At 41.5% G+C, this 23,629-nt stretch overlaps 1 protein-coding gene across 2 annotated transcripts in view; it reads left to right on the top strand.

The window, feature by feature from the left end:
* The window catches only part of KIF26B (kinesin family member 26B), a 707,075-nt gene that overhangs the window by 647,589 nt on the left and 35,857 nt on the right, over positions 1-23,629 (top strand). For both annotated transcript variants that reach the window (XM_063917809.1, XM_063917810.1), the window contains 2 exons: positions 14,001-14,163; positions 15,046-18,412. In XM_063917809.1, coding sequence (XP_063773879.1) covers positions 14,001-14,163; positions 15,046-18,412 — 3,530 coding nt within the window. The remainder of the gene's footprint in view (positions 1-14,000; positions 14,164-15,045; positions 18,413-23,629) is intronic.

Genomic DNA, 23,629 nt, shown 5'->3' with positions numbered 1-23,629 from the left:
TTCTGCATTATTTATAGCTTTTTCTAGATCAATTCAGACATAAATTATATGCATTAATCAGGAAAGCTAGTACTATATTTCTTTCAGTCTTAAAGGTATTACAGAAAAAAAATAGTATTGTATCCTGAATCTCCACTATTCTAGCTCCTAATTACTACCTTTGCGAAGAATGTAGGGTTATCCTATACGAACTGTCAATCAGTCTTCAAGTTGAAACCATTTAAAAAAAAAAAAGAATCTTCTTTTTATATCTTAGAACAGAGACATTATGAGAAGTCAATTTAATAACATTTTAGTTTGTCAACATCAATTAATTCTATAAATAATTTTTTTGGTTACATTTTTATCAGCGTGTGGGGGGTATGCATCAAAGCTTGGAGAGAGTGATCATGTCGATATTATCTTAAACCATAAAGCTATACCTTTAAACACACTTTTATCATGGAGCCGCTGCGGCCGCTAGACTTAATACACACGCTACGTACTTTGTACGCTATTTGCATACAGAGTCCCGTACCTTGTACGGTCTTAGCGTACAAACGCCACGCTGGGGGTACAAAGTACACACAGCGCGCACACACTCTTGATATACTTTAAACCTTATTAGTAATGCAATGCAATGATATTATTACACTCTAAACCTTATGCAGAAAAGCACTGCAATGATGTTACACCTTAGACCTTATGCAGCGCTGACGGTACAAAGTACCCGCAATGCGTACACACCTTATCAATACACTTTTAAACCTTATACAGTTAGGTAATGTAATACGCTTTAAAACCCTAGCAGGGAAAAGAGGACACAACACTGATTTGTAGTTAAACACTGGGCTCCGACACCTCAGCGTATATATCTGGAAGGGGATAACAATACAATTTATACACTACAATATACAACAGAGTAAATGGCTACAGTCAATGTACATACGTGGGAATATTCGCAAGCGCTTCCTGGTCCAGTCCTCCGCTAATCAGGTAGATAGCGTTAAGAGTCTTCTGACTGGCAGGCCTGCAGCAGGCTTTATTTATACAAGTCTTCATAAAGCAATACAATTGGTACTGTAATCCTTTTGTCCATTGGACACAGGGATGCATCTTTACATTACAGGAGAGGTCATAGGTTGATTTGAAAAGGTGGGCGATGTCTTTCTCAACTGCTCTTGTGGGTGGTCTCCTCTGGATTCCCGCCGCATACATAATATACAGTAAATACAGTTTATATCTATATTCTACTTCTGCACATAACTATACGCAGGAACATGTGATCTTCCTCTAACCAACACCGGAATGTTACCCTTAAAATACCCTACAGCTGGATACCAGACTCCACCTTATAACCTTAGTCTGTCCCTTCCTGTCATGTAAAGGCAAATTCCTGAGTCCTGGAATCATTTAAACTGTTGATACTTGCTGATGTGGTGCAGGGGGACTATGTGTACAATGTGCACTATTTGGATTAAATATGTAATGTTCTGATAGCCCTCCATGCGCTCACAAACTCCGCCGTAAATACCCATACCACGCGCAGGACCGCGGGAGCGACCATACGCAAAATGCGGATATGTGCACGCATGGCGGGACAGGTGCACGCGCAGCGGGCATGTGTGTGTTGTTAGTAAGTAATGTATGTATTACAATATTTTTAGACTTTGACAGTCCACCCTTTGGCAGTCAACAATAACTGCCACTATCTAAACACTAAACAGAAAAATATACAATACAATATCTACAGATGATTAGATGGTAGGAGGAGAGGTGTAGGCGGGAAATTAATGACCTAGTGGGATAGTAAAAAGCATGTATGTATGAATCCATGTCTGAGGGGCATGTATCATCGTGCCGTATATGTTCTAGATAAGCTTCGAGGTATTGCGCAGTATACATTAAATCCTTCTTATCCCGTATTAAGGGTCTGTAAGTGGGCCAACAAACATTACCGAGCTCTTTTCGGCTTCTTGTTCCAACAAATGGGGTGCACATTGAGTTGATGATACATGAAGGGGGAACATATGTGAATGCTAGTATATGTGGATATCACCTGTCGACTATGTGTGTCACTAACTGAAGGTTGTAGAGATGAAGATAAGACACATATCTAAAATACATTCACATAACATTTTCGTAATCATTCTTGGGTGTAGTCGATGTCTTTTCCGGATCGGTGTATCTGGGCAAAGGGGGAGACAAAGGAAAAACGGGTGAAAGAAACAGGCCGTGGAATTCATTTGCAATCATGTCTTATCATAACATTGTCTCTATGGATGGGTCGTAAATCAAATATGCTGCTGTAACAATGCCCCCGCTCCTTAAACTCATTAAATTTGTGCCGTGCTTGCGCCGCGTTAGAATTCGAACACACCTAAATATCAAACCAAAAATTATGACGACTCCCAGGATACAAAGGAGAAACTTTCCTACACTCAAAATAACATTTTGAGCCCACTCTCCTAATCCTGAGAACCAATTTCGTGGGTTCAACCATGAGACCCAGCCGGTTAGTTCATTAATCACAGCAGTCAGGGTAAGGTTGTGTCTCCTTCGGAACTCCCACTTCAACTGCAAGATATCGTCCAACTTTTGATCGATGATCTCGGTTGAGTCATCAGTCCTGTTTGTAATATACGTGCAGCACTTCACACCATATTGAGTTGCCAAAGTGACACAGTACCCACCCGTCACAGCTGTGATATAGTTAAGGACCATCCTATGCTGGATCAGTTCTGTCTTGTAAGCTTGCAACTCCCTACCCGTATACCTGAAGGTGTCGTCATACATCTCAGTGATATTATCTATCAAGTTCGCTAGCGCATGGATATACCTATCATTTATAATTCCTCTGGCAGTACGGGTGATGTCTAACGCAAGTAGGAATTGAATCCCGGTGGATTCGTGGATCAAATCAGAGGCTACGTGCTCTGTCCTATCTATGAGGTGTCTCTTGATGATGTGTTCATAGTGAGTATGAGTATAAGGAGCCTGAGCACTGCGGTGAACGTCTTTCATTTTATCATGGGTTATGGTCATGACCTCTGGTAACACTCTTCCAACATAACACAATCCCTCTGAGTTTGGGGCAAGCCACTTATACGCCTTCCTCCCGCATATGAAATAGGCATCATCGGGGAGAACATATGGGACAGAATATGACATTACCATATTACAAACTTTCCAAGTGAAAAACCTAATCCCTAGTTCTCTCATCTGTTCAGTACAAGTATCAGGCTGTATGATATGCGCACAGTACCCTGGTGATACTTCTCCAACCCGCATGGTCTTGCTTCCTTGAGTATACCTATACCGGAAATACGTTCCACTGTTGGCTATTTGGCGTATAAGTTCAGAGTCTATGGGTATCCTATCAGCTCTATGCGAAAAGGCCATTGTCTGGTTATTCCATGTCACCTCCCAATTTCCTGGTTTTTGGTAATTGGAAATGTTGAAACACACTAAGGATCTATCTACATGATACTGGTGGAGCTTCAAACTAGGGGGCCTAGAAATATTAAATTTCTTGTCCACCGGTCTCCCACCCCGTAATTCGAGTACCTCATCTATTGCTAAAGGGTACGGTACTAAATCCTGACTTGCTCTGACCTTGAGGTACTTGTGAGCACACCCAGCATTCTGTCTGGTTTAAGACCTTACCCACTAGTGAGTGGTAATCACTCAATGGATAACGGTCCATGTTGATATTAAGGCTGGACTGACATCTCTGGATGCACCCATCCTCGACTATGTTCTCACAATTCTTACAAATGCAATTTTCCTCTGCCAATAACCCTTCACAGTGCCTCCTAGCTCCCTGACTACCAGATCATTTTCTGATACTCGCCTTTGCTTGAGTGATGTGTTGCTCTTGGAATTCTACAAATCCGTCCACGCCATCAGAACCCATTCCAGATCCTTTCTCGACCTCTCTGGGACTCTCACCGAAACAGACTGTTCTGGTCAACAACAGGATTAACAGGAAAACCCGGAACGCAGTCTCTTGGGGTAAGTCCATCTTGTTAAGGGGAGAGAAAGGGAACAAGAAGGGGGAGGAAAGAAGGGAGAGAAGGAGGGTAGTGGGAGATGGAGAAGATAATAAAAAGGGAAAAAGAAAACTGGTGCGACAACCGCCTCTTGGTCTTGTTGTTCTCCTGGCTCAGGTGCCGTGACAACAGTCCTGCCTCTCAACCTTCCCGGAACAGACACTCCAGTGATACGATGTTCTCTCTGGGTCAGCGACCTTTCTGTAGGGAACATAAATCTTGTATTTAAATATGTTTAACTGTTGTATGAAGTAAACCATCTTTGGAAAGTGAAAAGAGAGGGGGGGAAATAATAAAAAGAAAATTTGTCAAATTTGCGTTCACCATCAGGCTGTCACACCATCATGTATATCGGTATCTATGCACAGTCTATCTCCACCAGTATTCCCATTCTCCACCCTTTGTGCATGACCAGGCACACTGATACTGGTGTCCCTATGCTGGTGAGATATACTGGGTTTGGGCAGAACTCTGAAAAGACCGAGTAGGCATGTGACGTTTGAACTGTAATCCTGTCAGTGAACGTAAGAGATGAAGAGGAAACTTTAAAGACAAATTACAGAGTTTAGTAACAGGTAAGTTTGTAAAGGCAAAGAAGATTTTACAAAGTTTGACATCTGGATTGGGCACTACGGGGAATGATTCCCTAATCAGACTGTTCCCCTTAAAAAAAAATTCTATGTGTTTTATATCTCTACTGGGACTATCCCAGCCCTCAATCCAGTGTCTTGTCCATCTTTGGTCCAGAGGGATCCCGGTATTTGTGAGATCATTTCCTCTACCTTGGATGGACACCTGTCTATACCAGCAGAGTGTGACATTAGCCTTTGTAGGGTGTCTAACATATCCTGCACTTCCTGAACATGATTCTCGGGTATATCCAAGAAGACACCCTCAGGAGTACAATATATGACACACCCCATTTTACACAATAAATCTCTCCCAAGTAGATTAGTCGGAGCTGATGCAGCCAGCAAAAAAGGAATGCTTGGTCTGCAAAGGCCCTGTCGTAATCTCCGCAGGTCTACTCAAAGGGTAGTGTTGTACTACTCCTGTTACTCCCATTGCCGAAATTGTTTTGCCCGTGGTTTTCATACCGTTGAATTTAACACTGACCTGGCCGCCCCTGTATCTACAAGGAAAGGTAATGATCTACCAGCTACATCAACTGTGACCTCAGGTTCACTACCAAGGCTAGCAATCAACTTCACTGGCTGCAGACTACAGGTGTGGCCCAACCCCTAATGTATATTGTGACCCTCCCGCAGCGCGCTGGCAGCTACAATATGTGAGGGGGGTAGCTGAGAATTTTCAGAGGTCTGCCAGTCCCTCCTTGGTGGGTACCTCCTTGTTTCTCCTGCATGCGGCTCATAACTTCTCCTATGCGATCCCTGATCCCTATTATGTGTTTAATACCTTTGCTCGTGTTCTTGTCTAGGGGGTCTGAATTTTTGTGTGCTGCTACAATTGCTGGCATAATGCCCTTCCCTTTTGCACAGATAACAAACTCTTGGCTTTCTCCATGTGTCAGGGGCCTGGGGTTTTGGTCGAGTTGGTGCTCCTTCCAGTGCTTGGATGCTCATCACCATCAACCGCTCCCCCTGTACCTCCCTGGTTTTCTGGATATTACGGTCGTGCTCGATAGCGGACTCTCTTAATGCAGCCACCGAGATACCTCTCCAGTTAGGTAGAGTGGTTTGTACCCTGGTTCTTAATGTCTCTTTTAAACCGTCCATTAATACTGACACAGCTACCTCCCTGTGATGTACATTGTCCTTAATGTCCTCGACCCCAGTGTATCTAGCCATTTCCTGCAGTGCACGGTGGAAATATTCAGATGCCGTTTCACCTTCTTTTTGTCTTATGGAAAAGATTTTATTCCATTTGACAACAGTAGGGAAATATACTCCTAATTGCAGATTGATCTGTCGTACATTCTCCTGAGTGTACTCATCAGTGAGAGGTACTTCTGCATCTAATTTACGATCAGTAATGAATTTCGCGGGGTCAATATTTGAAGGTAAACAAACTCGTAGCACTGTTCGCCAATCTTTGTTTGTGGGTTCGGTGGCGTTACCTAATTCTTTAATAAACCTCTGGCATGCGACTAGATCCTTTCTGGGATCGGGAAATTCAGACATAATTGTCCTCAATTCTGTCCGGGACCAAGGACAATGCATAGCAATGTTCCTGATGGGAGTGATTCCCTGAACGTCAGTCTTCCCATTGGGGACTGCGATCCCCTTGACAGGATTTAATTCAATTACATCATTCTGAGTTGACTCCACAATCTGAGGTGCTATTGTCTCTGCATAATGTATGGTACCGTACGTACCTATGGACACGACCTCACCTATCCCTCCGCTAGGGGGCCTTACAACTGATCTTACTGGTTGGGCCGTGCCCACCTGAGTGTTCTGTATGGTGGCTGCTAGAGAGAGTGCCGATATCGTGCTGGGCTCATCTTCTTGCTCGCAGTCCTGAGGAAAGTTTAAAATGGGATACAACTTGCACGGGTTAGCATTAGTACATTTATCAACTATACTCTTATCAGATACCAATATGCCATTGTCTGTAGCCACTTTCTCCCCTACAATATACGATGGTGGTGTGGTTGCCATCATTTTCCTGCTAGGTTTGGAACCTGCTGCGTAAGCTAGTTCCCTTTGCATATCGCCCTCTTGCTGCCATAAATTTAAACAATCTGTATGTCTAATCCTTTGTTTTCTGGATTTTATTAGACATATCCTATTCCTTACATTGTGTAGTACCTCTGGATCAAAACTACCTATCCCAGGAAATTATGCTTTATCCCCCACAGTCATTCGTGTCCATTCATCACAAAAGGTCTCAGTGTGGGGACCATACTTCCCCCACATTACCAACCGAGCTGACCCCCTGGGTCTCAATTCTGCTGTCTGAACCCTGACTGAGGAACGTCCCTGTGTTGTGCACCTGGCTCCCATTGTGGACCCTATTAACACGGGAAAATTTCCTAAAATGCTCCAAACACAGTAGTCTAACGGTGGAAGTCCTCAAAGTTCTTCCACTAACTTCTACTGCTCCGAGTACCACGGATCTGCCCTCTTTAGCAGACACGTGTAGCCATTGCAGGCCCTACTTCGGCCTATATCCCCTGGGCCTTTAGGAGTAACTTACCGTACCCAGTGAATATCTGCCTAAAAGACAATTTTTACACAAATCACGCTTGCATGTGCTCTACACAACGCGTATGATGATGAGATTTACGCACAAATATGCAAAACTTCGTATCACGTTGCGCCACGTATTGCTCACACAACCATGCGGTCCAATCGTACCGCTTATAGACACTTGCTATCTATAAGTTGTAGGATCACTGGAGTCTTCACAGTGTGCTCCAAAACAGCCGGAGTGTAATACCAAGAAAACAACAACTTCACAAAGCTTTATCACACTCCGTTGCACGTGTTCACCTAGACCGTGCTCACCAAGTTCACCGTGTTTCACCGAGTTTCACCGAGTTCACCAAGTTCACCAAGCGGGGTTCAATACATTCACACCTTTTTCAGCCCACACTAACACTCTATAGTTTTCTGATCAGAAAAATATCCTTTCCTGTTAACTGATAGCTTTCCCCAGAGGTAATACAGTAGAAAAGGTTTTATTTAAACTAAATTTTGGAAACCGAGCAATTTGTGCTATTGTAGCGTGGCTACTGTTCCGCCCCTAAACTAAACAATGCTATTGTGTAATTTGTACTTAGCGGTCGTACCCTTACGCACGTTGCGTAAACACGCGACCATGCGTATGTCTTTACATTGCGTACGCAGTCCCATACTTTGTCCGAGAAACGTGTACAAAAACCGTACGTCCGCAATAGTACAAATCCCACACTTCTATAAATGTAAGCGATATTACCTATAATCGTTTACTTAACACAACACAGTTTCTTTCTGTATGAACCTGTTTAACTAGGCCAGACTGTATTTGTGTTTTACATTTACTTCCTTAATATTTATTCTATATTTTAACTAAATATCAACAAATTTCTCCGTACAGGTCTAAATGAATCTAGTAATCAGTACTTATGGCAACAATGCGAGCAGGTATACAAATACAAAGTACAGGTGTATGCTTGTGTTGTGTGCGCATTTGGCGCCAAAAGAGAAATTCACAGATTTATTTTTTTAAATAGCTTTGCGTATTTACTTTACGGGTCCCACTAGCATCCCTACAAACCATGCAGAGCAGACACCATCTTATCAGCAATGAGATAGGGTTTACCTGTGTATTCTACGGCCAGGAAAAGGTTCACGTAGGATACCTGTCCGCCCTTTGCTGATAGATAAAGTCTGCTTTAACCTGCTAGGCTGCGGGTATGTGGAAAAACCGGACGATGCCCCTCTATTGATAATGTCGATATTATCTTAAACCATAAAGCTATACCTTTAAATACACTTTTATCATGGAGCCGCTGCGGCCGCTAGACTTAATACACACGCTACGTACTTTGTACGCTATTTGCGTACAGAGTCCCGTACCTTGTACGGTCTTAGCGTACAAACGCCGCGCTGGGGGTACAAAGTACACACAGCGCGCGCACACTCTTGGTATACTTTAAACCTTATTAGTAATGCAATGCAATGATATTATTACACTCTAAACCTTATGCAGAAAAGCACTGCAATGATGTTACACCTTAGACCTTATGCAGCGCTGACGGTACAAAGTACCCGCAACGCGTACACACCTTATCAATACACTTTTAAAACCTTATACAGTTAGGTAATGTAATACGCTTTAAAACCCTAGCAGGGAAAAGAGGACACAACACTGATTTGTAGTTAAACACTGGGCTCCGACACCTCAGCGTATATATCTGGAAGAGGATAACAATACAATTTATACACTACAATATACAACAGAGTAAATGGCTACAGATAATGTACATACGTGGGAATATTCGCAAGCGCTTCCTGGTCCAGTCCTCCACTAATCAGGTAGATAGCGTTAAGAGTCTTCTGACTGGCAGGCCTGCAGCAGGCTTTATTTATACAAGTCTTCAAAAAGCAATACAATGGGTACTGTAATCCCTTTGTCCATTGGACACAGGGATGCATCTTTACATTACAGGAGAGGACATAGGTTGATTTGAAAAGGTGGGCGATGTCTTTCTCAACTGCTCTTGTGGGTGGTCTCCTCTGGATTCCCGCCGCATACATAATATACAGTAAATACAGTTTATATCTATATTCTACTTCTGCACATAACTATACGCAGGAACATGCGATCTTCCTCTAACCAACACCGGAATGTTACCCTTAAAATACCCTACATTTTGATACCAGACACCACCTTATAACCTTAGTCGGTCCCTTCCTATCATGTAAAGGTGAATTCCTGAGTCCTGAAATCATTTAAACTGTTGATACTTGCTGATGTGGTGCAGAGGGACTATGTGTACAATGTGCACTATTTGGATTAAATATGTAATGTTTTGATAGCCCTCCATGCGCTCACAAACTCCGCCGTAAATACCCATACCACGCGCAGGACCGCGGGTGCGACCATACGCAAATTACGGATATGTGCGCGCACGGCGGGACAGGTGCACGCGCAGCGGGCATGTGTGTGTGTTGTTAATACGTAATGTGTGTATTACAATATTTTTCGACTTTGACCAGAGATAAAGTGGAATGATACAGTACTAATCAGCCTCTGTTATTTTAAAGGCTGTGTTTGAAAAATGACAGTTAGGACCTGGGTGGTTGGTACTTTATCTCTTCAAGCTTTGATACATCTCCCCCTGTGTCTTGCATCCCCTTTGCATGTAAATTAGAGGATTGATGTACATTCAGCAGTATTATATTTGGACCATTGCTTTCTGAGCTATGCATGAAATGTGCTTTTGGAACAGTGTGAGAAATCCTATAATTGGCGGCACATCATGACCGCAGCATTGCTCATTGTACCTCGCACCTCCATAGGAATGAGTAGCAAAACAAGCAATGTTGTTTCACCATAATGCTGAGAATTCAGTTGCCTGAAATAGTTTTAAAAATGAAATAGCTGCTGCTTACTAATTCAATATTATGTTGATGAATGGAGTAAAATAGTGAATGCTGTAGAGCAGGGCAGTAGCTTTGAAAATAGTGCTGTAGAGACGTGAGATACTGAGGCAGGTGTATAAGTACCCAAAGATACTGTATGTAAGATTATTAACATGAATGGACATAAAGACATACTGGGTGTACATTCCACCATATACCACCTTTACAGCTGTCCCAGTGAGGTAACAAGGCTTGCTTGAAAACAGATTAGACACTATGAAAGTAAATAAAGCACTCGATGGCTTACCGTTACCTATTATATAACCTCAGGCACACTATTATTTCTACTTTTTAGAAACTCTCAGAACACTGTTATGGTGCCAGTGGACGGGCAGAAAGTAAATGTGGCACTTATGTGCAAAAGGGAGGGGGGTCTTTGCTCAGAAAGCCTGACATCTATTGATTTTTTTAAAAGCATTTGATGCCTCATATGCATTTAGGGACTCATAACAAGTTGGATGTACGCCTATTTGCTTACTGTAAAATATGCACATTTTTTCTCTGCATGCCCACAATAAAAAAGTGGAAAACAATGTTCTAATGCAGATCTGACACTGGCTTAGTGAGGCAGAATGGGGGAGGGTTTTGCCAATGCAGGCCAAGTACAGTAAAGGTGTGTCTGCTTTACTGCAAACTGAGGCAGACACATAAGGATCACATGTACACCTGCCAGCAGCTGTATAACTTGCAAAGGCTGGTGAAGATGCACAGTGATGATAACGATGACAATGGGTGACAGCAGTAGCTAGCCGCTTCTGGTTGGCTGATTGAGGATTAACCTTTGAAGCTAGTAGAAGCTTTATTTATTGATTGTACTTATATGATTTTTGGGTATATATTTTGAATTTACATATTTGCTACAATCATTTCTACACAAAAAATTATACCTGCTTTATTATAGAAATGTATTTTTAATTTATGTTAAAGCTGATAGGCCATCCAATGTCACCTGCTATGCGCATTTACAAGGGATTGTGCAGGTGCAATTAATATCCTACACTGAAGCCTCAACATTTTGGCGGAGTGGATGAGTCTTATGGGTATCTGTTTAGCATGATTGCAGCAAGGATGCATGAGGACACATCTGTACATTCCAGCACTGACGCATAACGCATACATTGTACTTTTCTAGCTATTTTTATATAGTAAACCTAGCAATGGGCCTTATTCAGCATTGCACGCATCCGCGTTGCGATCACATTATGCCATTCTAATGCCCTGTGAACATGTGCAGGGCCCATTCTTGCGCATTCACGGGCTGGTGAATTCAATTGCATCGCATTGATGCAAACACTTCTGCCTAATTGAGAGGCAGAGGCATTCACGGGGCAGTTAGGGGCGGCAACGCGGCATTGCGGGGTGGTTGTGGGGCGAAAATGGGGTGGGCCCAGCTGTTTTTGGTGCGGCCGCTTGACATCACATGACTGAAAACATGGCCGACCTGCACCTGCCTCTGCAGCCTGGCTGCACAGGCGGTGTTTTTTTTCTTATTCAGCGATGTGATCACAATTGAATTGGTCTAATTTAGCAAACTGCAACTGATGCTGAATAAGGTCCAATGTGTCTTATTCAGATGTGGACGGTGGTGCTTTCCATACTGCTTACATGAAGCAGAAGCGATAGCACTAATATGGTAATGCAGCAGTTGGTGTCATGACTCCTGCTGCCTTACTGATCTGAGATGCGCCCTAGGACATCATCGGATGGCTGGGTGAGTCACGCAAGCTGTTTGCCGCAGCTGCAACAAAGAGGCCAAGAAATCTTCATCCCCAAATGAAGATCCTGACCTCATTCTACCCCCACAATGGCGCCAACACAAACCCATACTGCACATGTGCAAAGTTGAGGACATTGATATTCTTAGCACAAATGAAACATTACATTAACAGTAATAATAGCAGACATTCTTGTGTGAATATATGGGTTGGGTATGAAATGCACATGACTGACCACGGCATCCTTACAGGGAGAATCCTGACCCCGGACGGGGTAAGTATTTTGCCACTCTATCCTACCCTAACCATCCGGGGGTGTCGGCTAGGGCTAACCCTCTGGGGTTTTCTGCTACCGATAACCCTCCGGGGGTGTCGGCTACAGCTAAACCCCCACAGTACCTAACCCTAAATCTCCCGACCCCCCCCCCCCCCCTCCTCATCGGCCCTAACCCTAATGACATGACTGTCGACATCCCAACCAGCGGGATGCCGAATTCATCCCACATATATACAGTATAATTATTTATTAAGAGTTGATTTGCATTGTCTATTACTGCATCTGTCTAATTAACATTGCCATTTTTAAATTAATTTGGAGATTTTTTTTTTCCATGAGAAACAAGGCAAGAGGGATAACACAAAAGTGTGGCATTTACAGTTTAAATAGCTGCTGAGATATTGATTAATGTAATTAATGATTGCTTAATAAAATGTTTCCTGTAGATTTAATGGAAATGTATATTCATTACACCCCAGTAATTATCAACAGTTCAGGTTGTAAAAGTTGCAAACTGTAATAAGTATTATCATTTATTCAGAAACTTTTAGGTGGCACTAAAAAAGTGCACATTTTGCAAAAGGTTGAAATTAATGTAATTTTAAATGTAAAATGCATGTACAGTATATAATCTGTGAGTCTGACAACCAGAACATAAATACCAGTGGTTGCTAATAGATAACGTAATTTGCATATGCAAACCTTACCTTGTATTACCTGCATTTGTGTATGTACAGACTTGTTAGCCAAGTAAAATGAACAAAATGTCAGGATAAATGTAAAATCACACGCTTAGCATTAACCAATAACTTTGGAACCAAACGTATTGTATATTAACCTAGCAGATGAGTGCTCCTGTTTGTTTACACACTACACACTATATGATATATTATACAATAGTGGTACTTTCAACCAATCTGCACTATCATCGTATAGTGTGAATGCCCAAGCCGTCATTCTTTGACTCATCCAATTGGATGTGTTGCACGTCCAATGGGATCTTTCCACAGCCACATAATCATATAGTAGATCATGTACAGATATGTCCTTTTACAGCATAATGGCGGTCATAGCATATAATCGCGGGAGCTCCCGCTAATGGAACCACGCAAGGAGCCGGCATCAGCCTAATAAAGTAACAGGCAGCGGAACAACATAACAATAATGTCGGCGCTGGCGGCTGTGCGTGCCCAAACGGAGCAACACTTGAATTGCCCAGTCGGGCACAATCTAGTGGCCACCGGTGTACAATACACTTGAATTCCCCCCATAGAGGTGAGGAGCAGCGTTAGGCTTTTATTATATAAGATTATGGCATGAAATAATAATTGTTTATTTAAACATTTTATATAATTTTATATAAAATTTTAAACATTTTATATAATTTTGTTTAGTATATGGGTTCTTTACTCATTCCCTCAATAGCCACAGCATTTAAGAGAGCAGAATGAATAGGGAGAGGATACTGTATTTACTAATAATAATATAAAAATGTACACTATGTAGAAAGCAAGCCGCTTTCAAAAAGCAAAGCTACAGTCCTATTTTAGAAAGAGCGCTATATAAATAAAATGATTATTAGTACAGTATGAACAGTAATTAGGACAGCGAGGTAGATGATGTGTTAATATTTTCTGCTAGATGAAGTTACTGCATGAAGTCAAACGGTCAGTGGATTGATTTAATTCCATAAAGCAAATCTTAGTGACCTGTCCCTTGTATTTCTCCCCTGTAGATGTCATACCATGTGATCCTACAGCATGATACTGATTAGCATGCCATTAAGAAGAGGATAAAAAAAACTTGAGGGCTCTGAAGTCACATCATGACAGTACAAGTGAGGCATGTTTCACTAATGCAGCCTTAATTCATTTTGTTTCTGCAGAGAGAGCAAGCTCACAATGTTACTCCGGGAGTCTCTGGGGAACATGAACTGCCGCACTACAATGATAGCTCACATTTCGGCTGCTGCAGGAAACTACGCTGAGACTCTGTCCACTATCCAGATTGCTTCCCGGGTGCTGAGGATGAAGAAAAAGAAGAGCAAGGTAAGGGCAAATGGGGAAAATCAGTCACGCCGCTATATGGTAGATATAATGGACGGAATTTGTATTAAGGCAGCCAAAGCTTTGTGTCCTATGAGATGAGCGAAATAAAGATCACAGTAGTGTATAACAGACATATTGTGTATAGATAGTTGCGGTGCTACAAGGCAGCGGACCTAGCCATCACAGCATGAGTATAAGATGAGATCATAGACAAACATATCACTTTACTCTGTACTCACATGTCGGTACTGTATAATATGGCAGATACACATTTAATTGCTGAAGGTAAAATATCTGTCTCGTAGTTGCAGTTTTTGGATTGTGAAATCTGTAAGATCTTTATCAAAAATGTTAATGTCTCCAAATTGCAATTTGCCATCTTAGCTAGTGATGTCTACTAACCTCAGTATATAAAGGTAATTCATCAGTTCCTAAATCAAATTGATATTCCTATTACAAAAGTTACTTCACAAACATTACATTGACAGGCTCAACCATAATACTATTATTAAGACAGATAAACTTATTTTATTACCTCATTGACATGATCTATTATATTTTATTATATCTATAAGATTACATTTGCCAAAGCATCCTACCAAAAGCCCAAACCACAAAAGTGCCCTTTCTCCAAATTTAGGGATTCCCTGACCTCTCCTTTTGTGTATTTACGATGAGTATAAATGAGTGTAAAGTCAGATATCTGCTCGTAAACTGATGCTAAATGTAACTAACAGACAGTGGTACTGCAACTTTATACATATAAAAATATCATTTGTAAAACTAACACCTTGTTCTGCGAATATTAGCAGTGTAGAATTTGTCTATGTGTTATTGTGGTTTATTTTAATTTTTATTATTCTCATTCACTTTGTTATACAGTACACATCAAGTTCATCTGGAGGAGAAAGTTCCTGTGAGGAAGGACGAATGCGTAGGCCAACTCAGCTGAGACCATTTAATTCAAGAAATGTGGTTGATCCTGACTTTCCTCTTCTCAGTTTATCCAGTGACCCAGATTATTCTTCAAGCAGTGAACAGTCATGTGATACAGTTATTTATGTTGGCCCCAATGGAACAGCCTTATCCGACAAGGAATTGACAGACAACGAGGGACCACCTGACTTTGTTCCTATAGTTCCAGTTTTGCAAAAGACAAAGAATGAAGTAAAACTGGAGGAAGTAAATGAAGTGGTCCCCAACAAGCCAGAGAGAGATTGTCTAAAGTGTAATACTTTTGCAGAACTGCAGGAGAGGTTGGACTGTATTGATGGTAGTGAGGAAACAAATAGATTCCCCTTTGAAGAGGTACAAACTCAGTATGATGGAGACCAAACAACCAAAGGTTTATGTCTAGTGACTGAACCAAAAAATATAACAGAATCAACTAAAGAAGAAAGTATTTCAGAGAATATTCATTCTGATAAAGAGGTCATGGACAGTATTGCTGGAACAGCATCTAAAATGCAAAGAAGCCACTCACCAGTTCAACCCGGTCATGTAACTAACACTTCTACTCCATCATCTCCTAGGAGTGTTACTGGAAGCTGTGGAGCACACAGTGGGTCTTCACAGTTAGTTCAAAATGCCAGCTTACAAGGAAGCAGAGAAAGCCTCAACAGTTGTGGATTTGTAGAAGGAAAACCAAGGGCAATGGGATCACCAAGACTAGGTATTGCTAGTCTTTCTAAAACATCAGAATATAAGCCACCCAGTTCTCCTTCTCAGAGGTGTAAAGTTTATACACAGAAAGGAGTCCTACCTAGTTCAACACCTCCACATTGTACACACAAAGATTCTGGCTCACTCTTTGATTCTGTCCCACAACCAGAGATCCGAACCCCTCCTGTAGGAATGAGCCCACAAGTCATGAAGAGATCTGTATCTAGTTCAAGTCATTTCTTTTCAGAATCGGTACTTGTAGATCAACTGTCAGCTGGTTCTGACGAGTCTAAAAATGAAGTTCTTAGCACAACTATGGTCACCGTACAACAGCCTCTGGAGCTCAATGGAGAGGATGAATTGGTTTTTACTTTAGTTGAAGAACTAACAATAAGTGGAGTCCTTGACAATGGTCGTCCTACCAGTATTATCAGTTTTAATAGTGACTGTTCTGTGCAGGCTTTGGCTTCTGGTTCCAGACCTGTAAGTATTATAAGTAGCATAAGTGAGGACCTTGAATGCTATTCTAATTCTGCACCAGTATCTGAAGCCAACATCACACAGTTCCTACCCCTTCCTAAGGCTGGACTGGATGAAAAAGGTCATCAAGATGGCAGCAGGCGCTCTTCCATCAGTTCCTGGCTCAGTGAAATGAGCACAGGTAGTGATGGGGAGCAGTCGTGCCACAGCTTCATTGCTCAGTCATGCTATGGTCATGGTGAAGCAATGGCTGATCCTCCCATTTCTGAGTTTACAACTGCTTTGCAGAATATCAGCATGATATGTACACACAATAGACAGAAGCCAGTAATAGATAACATGTTAATTCAGTCTCAAATGGCAGAGGCGGTCCAGAATAATATATTCCCTGTGAATAATTGCAAAATTCCAGCAGTAGGGGAAACCATGGTCACTATAGCAAAAACCTCAAGTTTGAGTAGCTGTGAAAACTACATTCCCATGACAACAAACATTGCGGTTTATCCCTGCATTGCAGTGAGTCCCTTTAAATCTCAGGAGAGTAATGAATGTCTGCCAGGATTAAATCTACCTGACAATTTTTCGCAGTCTATTGAGAACAATGATCTGGATTGTAAAAAGGAAACTATATTTGATGATCCTTGGCTAAAACGTGAAGATGATATCAAAAGGGAGAACACGGATTCCATGGAGAGACAAATGCCTGAAGCTGCTGACTGCATGGCTGACCATGACTTGTACAGAAAGCAAAGTATGGCAGATAGATCAAGCAGTAGTAGTGGAGAGGGAAGCATCTCACCACTTTCTGAAAACCTTAAGAGAATAGTAGATGGGTGTGAAATGGTATTAACCACGCAGAGTCCTGATTATTCACAAAGAGACAGCCTCCCAAGAGGTTTTGAAAGATCTTGTAAGCAGAAGGAACAAGATTTTATGAGTTATGACTCTGAGATCAACACTACTGAATTTGTAGCTCCACTACAGACATCCAGATCTACTTTAGAAAGAAGAGTTGCATCTCCTAAACATTGTGTTCTCACTCGCCCTAAAGGAACTCCACCACTGCCTCCAGTGAGAAAATCGAGCCTAGATCATAAGAATAGAGCAAGCCCCCAGCACAATGCCAGCAGCCCTTCAAAACATTCTCTTTCTTCCTTGCCTAGTCTTCCAGATGAACTGAATGGTAAATTGTCAGGATTCAGCATGGACACCAGGAGCAACAGTAGTAGCAAATTATTCAGTGCCAAACTTGAGCAATTAGCTAGCAGAACAAATTCTTTGGGGAGGTCTAATGGGAGCCATTATGAATGCCATTCTTTAGAAAGAGCAGGAAGCCTTTCATCCATGAGCTCAAGAATGATCCTTAGTAAAGATAGCACTTTGCCAAGATCTGGTAGAAGTCTCAGTCGGAGTATCATGTCATCTCCAACTAACACTACTCAGTCAGCTGGAGCTTCACCCAAATCTAGCCCTTCAAAAATATCAGCTGTAAGCAAGCTGCTTCTTGCCAGTCCTAAGGCTCGCAGCCTTTCCACCTCTGCAACCAAAACTCTAAGCTTCTCTACCAAATCACTTCCACAGTCTGTAGGACGAAGCTCAAGCCTGCCACCTAATGGGAAAAATATTTCTTGGTCAACACAGTCTCTTAGCAGAAATAGAGTTTCTGGACTTGCTTCCAAACTACCACTCAGAGCTGTTAATGGAAGGATCTCAGAGCTACTCCAGGGAAGCACAGGTAACCGGGGAGTACATTCACATGGTAGTTCAGATTCAGATGAACGTGCAACTCTTAATACAGAGGAGAAACCCATTGTACACACTTTGCCTTCCCCATATAGCAAAATTACTCCTCCTCGAAAACCTCACCGTTGCAGTAGTGGTCATGGCAGTGACAACAGCAGTGTGCTCAGTGGTGAGCTGCCACCCGCAATGGGCAAAACAGCCTTATTTTATCACAGTGGTGGCAGCAGTGGTTATGAAAGCATGATGAGAGACAGTGAAGCCACAGGAAGTGGCTCTTCCGCTCAAGACTCTATGAGTGAAAACAGCAGCTCTGTCAGTGGGAGGTGCCGAAGTCTTAAGTCATCAAAGAAGCGATCTAATACAGGTATGGTATACGTTTGTTATATATGTTTCACCCAAATACACAGCCAAATCTTGTACAAAGTGGCACTCTTAACTTAGGTAACAGAGACAGTGTGTAACAGTTAATATAATGCAGATATAATACAGATGTTTCCTCATACATCCAGCCTCACTACACCATGTGCAAGATGCCCACCATGAGTGAGCCACCAGGTCCCTTGCAACTCTGTGAAACGTCGGGTATCTTTTTTTTGCCAAAAATGTATCTTAGTTGCAGCGGAATGTGTTGATTAGTTTGATATGACACTTGTATATTGTACAGTTGTGCTCATAAGTTTACATACTCTAGCAGAATTTGTGATTTTCTGGCCATTTGTCAGAGAATATGAATGATAACTCACAAACTTTTCTTTCACTCATGGTTAGTGGTTGGGTGAAGCCATTTATTGACAAACAACTGTGTTTACTTTTTTAAATCATAATGACAACAGAAACTACCCAAATGACCCTGATCAAAAGTTTACATACCCCAGTTCTTAATGCCGTGTATTGCCCCCTTTAACATCAATGACAGCTTGAAGTCTTTTGTGGTAGTTGTGGATGAGGCTCTTTATTTTCTCAGATGGTAAAGCTGCCCATTCTTCTTGGCAAAAAGCCTCCAGTTCCTGTAAATTCTTGGGCTGTCTTGCATGAACTGCACGTTTGAGATCTCCCCAGAGTGGCTCAATGATATTGAGGTCAGGAGACTGAGATGGCCACTCCAGAACCTTCACTTTATTCTGCTGTAGCCAATGACAGGTTGACTTGGCCTTGTGTTTTGGATCATTGTCATGTTAGAACGTCCAAGTACGTCCCATGCGCAGCTTCTGGGCTGATGAGTGCAAATTTTCCTCCAGTATTTTCTGATAACATTCTGCATTCATCTTGCCATCAATTTTGACCAAGTTTCCAGTGTCTTTGTAGCTCACACATCCCCAAAACATCAGCAATCTACCTCCGTGTTTCACAGTAGGAATGGTGTACCTTTCATGATAGCCCTTGTTGAGTCGTCTCCAAATGTAACATTTATGGTTGTGGCCAAAAAGTTCAATTTTGGTCTCATCACTCCAAATGACTTTGTTCCATTAGATTTGAGGCTTGTCTCTGTGCTGTTTGGAGTATTGTAAGCGGGATGCTTTGTGGCATTTGCGTAGTAATGGCTTTCTTCTGGCGACTCGACCATGCAGCCCATTTTTCTTCAAATGCCTCCTTATTGTGCATTTGAAACAACCACACCACTTTTTTTCAGAGAGTCCTGTATTTCAGCTGAAGTTATTTCTGGATTTTTCTTTGCATCCCGAACAATTTTCCTGGCAGTTGTGGCTGAAATTTTTGTTGGTCTACCTGACCGTGATTTGGTTTCCACAGAATCCCTCATTTTCCACTTCTTAATTAGAGTTTGAACTCTGCCGATAGGCATTCTCAAATGCTTGGATATCTTTTTATATCCCTTTTCTGTTTTATACAGTTCAGTTATCTTTTCCCGCAGATCCTTTGACAAATCTTTTGCATTCCCCATGACTCAGAATCTAGACACGTCAGTGCAGCACTGCATGAAAGATGAAAGGGTCTTTCAGGAGTCCAGAAACTCACTGACCTTTTATACACACACACTGATTACAAGCAAACAGATCACAGGTGAGGATGGTTACCTTTAGTAGCCATTCAAACCCGTTTGTGTCAACTTGTGTGCATGTTATCAGGCCAAAATCTCCAGGGTATGTAAACTTTTGATCAGGGTCATTTGGGTAGTTTCTGTTGTCATTATGATTTAAAAAGAGTAAACACAGTTGTTTGTCAATAAATGGCTTCACCCAACCACTAACCATAAGTGAAAGAAAAGTTTGTGAGTCTGTAAACGGAGCAGAACAGAACTTATATTGGAAAAAAGCTGCAGGTGCTACATTGTAGAGAGAGTCAGAGACTTAGTCGCACACAGATATACAAGTGTCATATATCACACTAATCAGCACAGTCTCTTTATGCTTTCTAGTCACATTGCTTTTTTGCATAAAAGAAGCAGAAAAGACGCCTAATGCTAGAAGATTCACAGCCACCTGGTATACCAAAAGGGACTGGTTGGTGTGACTGCAGCAAAGATGTATGAGTACATATCTGTAGCAACAAGTGTTTAAGCAGTACACACATCTCTTTATGAATTTGGAGATTATAATGTTAAATAGGAGCAATGACAAGTTTGGGGAGGGTGAACCTGTAGATAAGCACCATGCTAATAATGTGTATATAGTAACCTTGTTATTTCCATGCTCTATAGCGGTTACAGTTCTTAGCGCACTAAATAGTGTCAGAAACCACAGAAACACCATTAAACAACAAGGAATACATGGTAGCTCCAAAAATGAGATTCACGCACACACAGTGGAGGCATGCATTGTATGGTTTTTGACAGTATTAGTCAAAAATGCATTTAACACAATCTAATGTCACCATAAAGGTACAAAGTTCAAGGTAATTGTATAGGCTGAATTCTCATGAATATTGTTTCTGACTATTAAACCTCATATAGTCTGAGGATTGTCCGTAACATAAACTATAACATCTTAACACTTAATTATAATAAATAAAGACACGGAGACTTGAATTTGGCAGAAATTGTTAGCTATTTATTTAAGTGAACCGTTAACTGTGAATAATTAAACTAAAGTATGGTGGCCAGAAAGAACGGCTAAACAACCCTATCCCATAGATAACTATCTTATAAAAAAGAACTGACGTAAACCTTCCAACAAACAAATAGGTATCCGCTCAACCTCCATCCTGACTACCCACCCGTGAAGGTGATGAGGCTGCCACCCGTGAAGGCGGTCCAGCAGATGTAAAACCAGTCAGCGAAGGAGAGCGCACCTAAAAATCAACAACCAAACGACCTGCAATCCACTCTTTAATGCAACAAATGTTAACTTGCCGTTCTTTCCCGCCACAACCAAACCGTGACAACCCACAGCACGAAAATAGCCAACGCAACAACATAAAACAAACACCACCAGTAGGGAGGGAGGGTGGGACGACAAAAGCAGAAGAGGCTGACCCAGCCCCTTTCTCAGGCTTAAGAACCCATTCCACCTACCCCCAACATTCATTCCTATTGGCTAACAATAAAACTCCCATAATGCCTTACCGTCCTGCCCCCCAGACTAGCTGAGGTTTAACCCACTCCTCTCCTATTCTGTCAATTCGTTCTCCAAAATGTTTTCCGATGGGCAATAAGGATTAAACGATCGTCAAACCATTTAAAATACAGTGACATGCATACATTTTAGTAGTGGCATATATTTTTCAACATTCAGGTAGAGACACGATTTTCTGTTTGATTGATTTATTGGTTACAGTGACAGGAGAGAATCCTTGTAACAGGTCTGATATGTGTGATGTGATGATCACCCATACAGGATGTTGGCATAGGCCATGAATATACAGTGATTGTACAGTATTTTGTACATGCTAATATAAGGATTCTGTTAGAGGACAGAAACGCCACTATAATATGCTCATCAATCTCTTACCCTTTGCATGATTCATCTGACTTTTTATTAGCTGGAACATTGCTGGTGCTGACATCACCAGGAGAGGAATTGATTGGAATAGCAGATGGGAAGCGTAAAATTGTAGCTGTATGCTATATTAGTAATCAATATCACACATAAAGGGTATGAGAAAATGGCTTGGATATAATTAAGCAATAAAATTGATTGTGCTATCTGCAAGATACTGTACTCACATTATGTTATAGAAATGTGTAATTTGTAGATAAGGTCATTCTTCTTTTAAAAGATGAAAGAGTACGGAGCTGCAGGGCACCACTGCCAGGGGAAGCCACATATCTGAGAGCCATCACATCTCTGGAACTAGATATATTGTAGTTCTAGGGAACTAGAAAAACATTTCTAAGTATACTGTAATCTATGGCAGGGACTCTTATGTGGGACCCAAAACAAGGTCTTCCTGACATATGGTATTCACAGTTCTTTCTTTGCAAATCATTTATTTCATACATAGTAAATTATTGCACTTTTTAAAATATCTATTTTATCCATCATTTCCTTCTCCTAACAATTATGTACCTCAATAGATAGCAGTAAATTAATTACAAGTACAATTTATTTATTAAAGAGCAAAAAAAAAAAGGCGCTGGTATTGTCAGGAACTTTCTGTACAGTGCGATTCCTCCACATTAATGAAGTAATGACTCCTTATTACTAGTACTACTATGAGCAACAGAAATCATGGATTACTAGCATTCTGTATCAGGGAAATTGGGATTATTTATGTACTATAATCAGCAGGACATGTTTAAAGGACAAATGATCCTCAACATTTTTATTTTAATACATGAATTCTAAAGACAAAATGTTTAGTCAGTTTACAAAGAGAAAAAGAGTAATAAGCAAATGCAACTATAATGTGCAACTTTACACTCCAACCCAACTTGGCGATGCCATCTTGTCACAACCATGTTGTATTACAGAGGCGCAAATGTGAAATACGATGTTAGATTTAGAGTTTGGATTTAGAGTTTGGAGAGGAATGTTCTAGCTGAAATTTTAATGGCAAGGTATAATAAAGCTGCAGAGCAGTTGTGTTTATTGACCATCATGTGAACATTTAAACCTTTGGAAAACATATTGTGATGCGAGCAGTGCAAATGGGTTTTTTTTCATACAGGGAAAACACTATTGTCCTTGTATGTAGCACCCACATACAGGGTGGCTTTTTTTTCATACTGTGGCTGTTTATGAAGTCTATAACCATGGGTCATTTCTGTGGGATCCATTCAGAATTGCAACACCGGAATTCCAGCCCTGCTTGGAATGCTGCCAGAGCTAAGATCCCAAACGCCGGCATCCCAATTGACCTCTGATTGGATTCCAGCTTAGGGTGGTGGAGGTTAGGTTTAGGCTGCAGGGGGAGGGTTAGGGTTAGGCTGCAGGGAGGAGGGATTAGAGTTAGGCACCCCCGAGTAGGGCTAGGCTGCGGTGGTGGGAGGGTTAGGTTTAGGCACCAATTTGGGGAGGTTTAATGATAAGCTCCAGAGGGAAGCAGGTTAGGGTTATGCTGTGGTAAGGTAGAGTTCAGGGGGTTAATTTCTGTTTTCACGTGGTTCACACAGTTTTAAGGATAGGGGGCAATTTAACATATGCCTTATACTGGAGATATCTTTTGCACTATGCCAAATAATGCT

The sequence above is a fragment of the Pseudophryne corroboree genome, chromosome 4 (genome assembly GCF_028390025.1).
Source record: "Pseudophryne corroboree isolate aPseCor3 chromosome 4, aPseCor3.hap2, whole genome shotgun sequence".
Taxonomy (NCBI): domain Eukaryota; kingdom Metazoa; phylum Chordata; class Amphibia; order Anura; family Myobatrachidae; genus Pseudophryne; species Pseudophryne corroboree.
Note: the sequence above shows the minus strand (reverse complement) of the source record. Positions and strands in the feature narration are given on the sequence as shown.